Raw genomic sequence first — 8634 nt, 5'->3', positions numbered from 1 at the left:
ATGTTTAATTACAATAGGTTTATGAGTTAAGTGGTGTAAATATTGTAGATCGTGTCTGCGGCATTTGCTGGTTTCGCCTAACGCATACCATATTATATAATATTATAAAAATTGCAACAATGTTAAAAAATCAAGTAACAATTCCTAACTTTTAAGGCATAGTAAGATATATCAGCCAAATTAAATCATCATAAAAAAAATTAACTGTACAATAGATTTTTTTATTTATAAATAAATAAATATATTTTGCAAACAAACAGTTAATACACATTAAGTCATTACATTACATAGGTACCTACATAAATCGTCTGCACACATTCTTTAAGCAATTGCTTGTAATGATAAGGTATTGAGTTCTTAAAATTGTTAAACTAATAATTACTATAAATACTTAATTACTTAGAAGATGACTAAAAACAAAAAAGAACAAGTGAAACGAAAAATCGAACAAACACTGTATTCTAGATAAAGCCAAGGAAAAAACCACTAAGGGTTTGGTCAGGACCAGGCCATCATGGTGCGGTCAACCGATTCTCTCTCTTTTTCAGTTGTAATCTCGCCGGTGGTATAAGCATACTCACGTTCGTTTTTCTCCTTTAAATTATTCGATTTCTTATTTTTGGAATTTTAAGTAGGGAGGTAGGTATACCTCAAGTAGAATACTCAAGGCTCATATTATTTTAAAATAAATTGATTTTTTATGTCATTCGAGGACCGTTCTGTATCGATTTACCAACCTCTTTTTTTCTAACATTTCAAATCATTGAAAAAAACAAGCTTGTATACGGATTAAAAAATAAAGAAAATTTGAAATATAATTATTGCTTCCGATATACCACAACAATATTTTGTGATAAACAGGTCATTCAATTTTTAAATATTGATGTAATTTGTAAATTTTTTTTTATTTTAAGATGTTTGTGCTCGATCCACCGAATAGTGATTTTTTTTGTTAATTCTATGTCATTGAGTTAAATTAGTATTTACGAAGACGCAATTAATCAAACAATTCTGAAGCCCATTATTGTTGGACTAAACTGTCTTCATTACTCTTTTGAAGAAGATTAATGGTATAAAATGACATACCTATTTTAAATAAGTATTTATGCAAAATTGTAAAGTATTTAACGAGCGTTAAGGTCGTTTATAATATAATTGTATACACCCATTATGGTACAGGCGTTAGAGCTTTAGGCATCATGCATATAGCAAAAACAAACAATACATAATTATTATACTTATTAGTTACTTATTAAGTATATTCTTAGTACCTATATGCAATGAAATTGATAAATTGTGATTTATAACTTTATGTTTTAATTATTGTTAAATGGTAATAAGTTTGTTTGTTGCTAATGAAATAGGTATTCTTAGTTGAAAAAGATGACAAAAGGTAACCTTTCTGCTAAAGAGTAGGTAAGTATCGAGTGTACCTTCGTTATAGATTGGGTCACCGTAATGGATACGTTAAATTTGAATTCAATAATAAATCATTGAAGGTATACGATGAAATACCATTCTGAGAGCAGAAGGTCACCCAAGGTTAACAAACAATTATTTTAATAATAATATTAAAATTTCAACAGTTATAACTTATAATGTTCGCATTGTTTTTTTTTTGTTTTTCCCGATTATAATATTAGAAAGTACCGATGACTTTGGTGACGAGTAAAAAATGTGCGCCCCCCCCCCCCTAAAAAAAAATCAAAAGCTGAATAATCACGAGAATGATTTATTCGTTATTTTGTCTGATTCTATTTTTACACAGGGCTGCGTTCAAAACATGACGACGGGACATTAATTTGTGATCGATCGCAACGTCGTAATCGAGTTCATTCAGCCAATGAAAAAATTATTACAGACATATTTAATAATCGTAGGTAGGTATAAGACATACCTATATATTATATATATTTATAAATCGCGTTCACTGGGTCGTCGTCCCGGTGTCTTCCTTGGTGTGTCGTAGCCCGTAATTATAGTTACGCACACACACACACACACAGTTTACCCGTTTTTATTAATAATTCACTCTCTGCAAATAAAACCCTAGACGCGCTAGGTATAATATATAGGTGTAGTATATATATATATATACACACCTAGGTTCAATGCACCCTAACCACAAAAGTCTATATGCAAAATATATAAATATATAATATGATATCAATGCAGTGTTCGTTCCGGTCAAAGTGCAGTCGGTCCGCGACGCGTTCGACGTGAGCCGCAGTTGCCGCAAAGGCCGCATCCGCCGTCCACCATCTCCTACGTCGCCATGGTGCAGGCCGTCTGCGGACCACCGGCCGCCGATGAGCGGCGCAAAGTGTTTGCCGTCCAAAGCCGTTCTCATTCGATCACGATCGCTACATCCGGCGCGGGTGCACCCTCGGCGGCAATGATCCTACCTTCTATCGACGGATCCGGGTATTATAATGTCGTGTATTTTGGGGTGGGCGTCGTGCGTTTGGGCGAACTACCAGATTTTTACCCACATAACAAAATTTATGTGTTTGGGCGAGTTTCTTGTAATGGTGTTTGAGCGAGTATGATACTTAAATGCTATGTTTGTAAAGATCAAGATGAAAACAATGTATAAAATCTATTGGACATTTTATCGATCTATAAACATGGCACATCATTTCAGTTTTTGATTACACACTCTATAATATTTAACTTATTTATTATTTTAATTTTAATAATATTTTCTCTTTATTTTCAATCACACACACACACACACACAAAAAACCATCCACAACTTGTGGTCAACCCGATTCTGTCAAAATCAGAGAAAAAATGGATTGATAAAATACAGCATCCCAGGGTATTAAAAAAGATAGCCCAAACGCATTATTATATGCTAAATTGCCCAAACCCACTGCATTTTTTTTAGAAATTTGCCCAAATCAAACAGCCCTCTGGGGTAGCCGCGATTTTAAGACGCACACTTGTGCGTTCTAAGTGCAGAATAATCACAGCACGCGTCGTCCGCGGTTTTAAGATCGTCGCAATTTAAAAACGCGAACGCGTGAATTTCAAATGTTTGAATCGCTCCGTGTGTCACCATTTTAATTATGTTATTAAAATATATTTTTATATTATTCCTATACACAAGCGATACAATAATAATATATTATACAAGCACTCGTCTGGCAGTCCATGACGTGTTATTATAATATTTATATTATTATGTGAGTGATGTCTCTGCAATATTTTATGATTAGTTTTTAGGCACCGTCTCGATAGTAAACATAAATTAAAATCATATTGTTTTAAATTAAAAGAACACGCCGCTCAACTTATATACTTGATATATCGTCAAGCCGTTTAATTATAACGATTACAATATATACAGAAAGATTGTCAACTTGGGAAGAATTTGGTGGCTTATATGAAAATTAAGGAAACAATTACAATCAGTGGCGTATCCAGAGGGATTAGGGGGTTATAACTTATAGCCCCCCCCACCCCGAAAATAGTTAAATAATAAAAAAATTTTCATTAATAAATTATTTTCACATAAGTGAAGAATTTATAATTGGTCAAAAATTAATTTTAACCCGAAAAAATTCTGAATACGTCATTGTATATACTGTAATTTACAAGGCGATCCATTAAGTTCGGCTCACTCGTAATTTCGATTTGTTTTTTAAACTTTTTTTGACATAATGTGATGGCGTTCAAAACAACATTTTTTTTACCATTCTTACGTTTTTAATTTTTTAATGGCAACATATTTTTGATTTCATATTCCAACGCAGAATATATGTCGGTAAACGGGTAAACTATATCTTATAAGTATTTACAGTTTAGATAAGCAGGGAACAAAAATTGTTCATTCAAAAAATAAAAACTTGAAAATTATATTTTATAATCCTGCCACTTGCTTGTCGTACGTAGGTTTATATAATATGCCGCGATGCATTGAAATTCAAATATCTAATATTATAGAAGTAACAATAGGTATTAAGGTCGATGACATTTAAAACTTTTAAAATAGGATAAAAAATGATTTTTTCTTGTTTCTCATAAAATATTTTTTTAAAATGAATGAACATAAAAATAAAAGTATATACCTATTGATCACCTAATAATAACACAAAAGAAAATTGTTCTCATGGTTTATTGGTATAGATGATATTGTAATAAATAATATTAATAACTTATAATACGAGTACCTATTTGAAGTATGTAATATGATAAAATATGATATCCCTTTAATGTGATTTGAGTTAAACATATTTTAACCAATGTACGAGTATAGGTACACGAATATTATTAATTCGTACAATTATACAAATAAAATATTGGGCTTATCTTTCCGATCGCAGGATAGCCATATCATCGAAATAAAATACATTCGATTATCAATGATACGTACGTAAAATGTATTTACACTTTATTATTTTTATAATCGGATTAGTCATTAATGTTAAACTCATTATGATTATTGACACCATTTTATATAAAAGATCGCAATTTTCACGTTGGAAAATTAATTTTTTTTGTTTATAAAATAAATAAACGTATAAATGTGTATAAATGGTTGCTTTTAGTTGCAGATTATAATATTTTATAGTAGAGGTATATCTAAAATTCTAAATTATTATTTTTTGTATATAATTGGTTACCTATTTATAAAAATCATGTAGACATCGGATAATTGATTAAATTGATGCATTTTTAAAATTGATTTGAATGAATGCGATATAGATTCTATATTATTAAAACTATAGAAATTAAAAATTACTATATGTCTATATGCCTATATATTAGTATAATAGGTATGTGATCTATATGACTATATATGTATAAAAACGTATTCATTATTACAGCTTGCAGGGATTGGCAGGAAAACGTCGCAACTCTTAGCAGTCATCAACTCCGCGAGTGACCTTCGATCGCCATTCGCGGAAAAACAATTTCCCGAGTCGACTGCTCGTATTAATACCTATCATTATTACCATAATTATTATTAGCGAGTATCGTTGACCTCTACGCGTGAGATCTGAACTAGTGATATAACAACTGATATTCGTTGGTTGATAGGTATTATACAACGAAGGTACATCGTATAGTTTCGTGCGTTTTTACAACCGTCTCGCAACGTTATTATGTATACATGACACAACGCTGGACTCACCGTATACCTGGGTACATGATTATACCTATACAATCGCACCCGGGGGCAACGTTCTCGACGCCGTTTCCCCCGCACAGAAGGCACACCTGCGTACCCCTGGGGGATACGAGGCGGTGCAGGTGGAGATGGGGTGGAGATTAGGGGTTGTTTGCACGGTGGCGATCGCGTTTTAAGTGCGCCGACAACGACCTACGCGCTGGACAACGGCGTCACACGTTTTTACGTGCGCATGCGCCCCGGGGTCGTGTCCACTTGGGCAGAGGCGGCATCGCATACATTACTATATTATATTATTATTATTATTATAAAATAGTCGCCACAACAGAGCCATGTCCGAAGGTAGTCGAAACGTCGAGTTCGAGATACAGATGACCGTACCGGTCACCACGAGACACTTGTACAAACTTCCTCCCGGGTAATATAATAATAATAATAATATGATGTAATACGTATAATAATTCTGAAGAGTTAAGACTGCTTACTTTATAGAGCTTATCGCGCGCGAGATTCGATTCGCCTTGTATATACCTATCATCATTATCATATTATCGCTATGTGTTAACCATCATATTTTATTCGTATCCAACGTATTTCTATGGCTGTATATAAATAAATATATATATACCATTCAGCCCGAATTTAGGACGACTACTGATGTAGATATCTGGTTATAACCGTCCCATGTATACCATAAAATGTTTTCGTGATGATAATGTATTGATATACGCTAAGGGTCTTCCTTAGCCGAAGCATTTGTCACATTATTAATTTAATTTATAACTCGGGATATTGTTTGCTTTTATTGATATTCAATGTAACATTGCAGTGGTTTACAATCGAACATTTTATGACTATGCCATCTTCAACCAATATATCAATTGTTTAACAACCTACTGTCGTCGCTCGACCCCACACCTCACATCCCAAACACACAGCCTAAAACGCAAATCGAGAAACACCCGTATCTTGAAACAATTTGTACATACCCTCAGTTGAGATCGTCGAGCGACGACATCGTCAACTATCGCTTTCAATAAGACTACTGACTAGCTATGACGATATATCTGTATCGTAATTTATTATTATTGAAATCCGATTGTATATCATGCGTGGACATCGATAATGACTTACCAATATTGATAGTGTAGATCGATCGACGGATTATAATACACAATACCTTTTTACCTATAAATTATATAATTAAATATTGCGTATTATAATATACATAATATTATACCTATATATTCTATATAAATATATTGACCATAAGTTATTTTTATTATATATTTTACGACTGTTCGACGTGTAGCTAAATTGCATACGTAATGCGCCGTCACAGAATTTGTTAAACGCTTTTAGTTTTTAAAATGCCGCCATTCGTAACGAATAGCAATAATTTATATTGTTACACGTATATAATGGTCAGCTTTCGTGTGTTTTGAATTAAATGATTTCATTGTATTATTTTAATTTAAGAAATACGGGATGTTTAACCTACATACGTGTATGCGGGTATATTGTTATAGTTGGTTTTCATTCAATTATTATAATATTCAATATACATATTATATACTATACAGTAATGTATAAATAAATAAACACATGTGAATTTTTAATTTTGCATATTATAATGTCAATTATATTATTTTTACATGGTCCACATGTCTTTGCCTGATTCGACTCTCCATTTTCCAAGGCTATCTGTAAAATAAATTTGTAAATTAATTAAATTAAAAAAATATTTTCAAAAATGTCCTGTCGAACAATATTATTATTTTTTGTTAACGGTTATGCACTATATTATGTTTCTACAAAATATGAATCATGCAATGCAATCATTAAACATATATTTACCTAGTAATTTTGTAAGTGTTAACAAAAACAACACCTTACTTAAAAATCATAGTTACTATATGAATGATTTTATTTCTAAATATTGATTAGAATTTATTACTTTATTTGTATCTATTTATAATATTAATCTATACAGTTGATATAAATATATTTACTCAAAAGAAAACTTGACTTAATTGAACATCCGGTTTTTAAAAATTGAAATTTAAAAAATGAATGCGTATTTCAGACATACATTATTAATTTTAATATATTATGTTCAGTTATTCTTTTTACTTAATAATTGTGTAATAACAGTTAGGGAATCAAATTTAATAGTTATGATAAATCTATAAGAATAAGATTTGAATGAAAATGAATATTCGGTAATTAAAAAACAGTGTATGTTTATATAATGACGATTATTTGACGATTCAATCAAACAATTTTGTTTCTTGTGTTATTAGTAAAGAAAGTAAAAAAAAAATGATGTCGAAGAGTTTGTAACATATTATAACTTAAAATTGTCAAACATTTGAAAAAGCGTGAGCTAGATAAAAAATGTCTTAGTATACAGTTTAATTAACATTTAATCAATTTAACAAATCAAAAATTTGAATAGTACTTAGAAGTACTTAAAACGCTCACATGAAATAAAAATATATACATTCTTATGTCAAAAATGTGTCAGTTATGTTTGCCTATAAAGAAAACATGTAAAGTTTATTGATCGGTGTTGGGGCCAGAGGAGGTCAATGAAATTACAGACACGCGTATGATGGTGAAGTGAAATTCGGCATTTCCTTTTTGGTTGGTATCTATAAGTATATGTTTTTTTCAAAAAGGGTTGCGTGACAAGTGTTTTTGACCTATTTAATCACATTTCTGTTCCCACTTATATCCAAATAAAGATTCAAATACAGTTTTTAAATAAAGAAATATTGGTTAAGTTTTAGGGTTGATATAAAAATGGGTCATGACTGTATATAATTAACGATTCATAATTAATATCGTTTTATATGCATACTAAATAGCTATGGCCTAGGTATAGGTAATGATTTGATATATTTGATATTTTTTTGATCCTCAACAAGTTAAAGAATAGGCGTAATTTCCTAACATAGGTACACTTTTAAAATATGTTATTATGTTATTTGATATTGTACTTATATGCTAATTTACAATTCATTCAAAATGTATTTATTTTTCATCTCTATTCAACCTTGTATATTACACTTAACTATACAGGAACATATTATGTGGCTATAACCAGTGTCGGACTGGCTCGAAAAGGCCCAGTCCGCGATTTGGAAAACAGGGCCCCCAACAGGCAAATAGAAAATGTTTTATTTAGCCCAGAAAAAAATACGCACCTACCTAATTAAAATTCAATCATTCGATATATCAACTGGTTTTACTTTATTTTCAATATAGAATTTATATTGAGTATATTCTCAAATACTAAGACATTTTCTACAGACCCAAAGTAAATTTACTATAGAAGAGACTACATCGGACTGTTTTTATTAGGTACCAGACAGGGGATATCCCACCTATCCAATTATCCAACTCCCAAATTACACCACTGGGGCGTAGCCTCTACACTGGCTACACCACCTGTGACATCAAACATTTTAAAGAAAAACATCGATTCAAATTGT

General features: G+C 31.3%; 1 protein-coding gene across 1 annotated transcript in view; it reads left to right on the top strand.

The window, feature by feature from the left end:
- The first annotated feature begins 4802 nt into the window (after positions 1 to 4802).
- LOC100161911 (katanin p60 ATPase-containing subunit A1-like) overlaps positions 4803 to 8634 on the top strand; it is a 14092-nt gene continuing 10260 nt past the window's right edge. The window contains exon 1 of the mRNA XM_008188265.3: positions 4803 to 5555. Within this exon, the coding sequence (XP_008186487.2) occupies positions 5470 to 5555 (86 nt within the window). The 5' untranslated portion in view covers positions 4803 to 5469. The remainder of the gene's footprint in view (positions 5556 to 8634) is intronic.

The sequence above is a fragment of the Acyrthosiphon pisum genome, chromosome A3 (assembly GCF_005508785.2).
Source record: "Acyrthosiphon pisum isolate AL4f chromosome A3, pea_aphid_22Mar2018_4r6ur, whole genome shotgun sequence".
Lineage (NCBI taxonomy): Eukaryota > Metazoa > Arthropoda > Insecta > Hemiptera > Aphididae > Acyrthosiphon > Acyrthosiphon pisum.
This window is presented reverse-complemented; position numbering and strand designations above follow the sequence as displayed.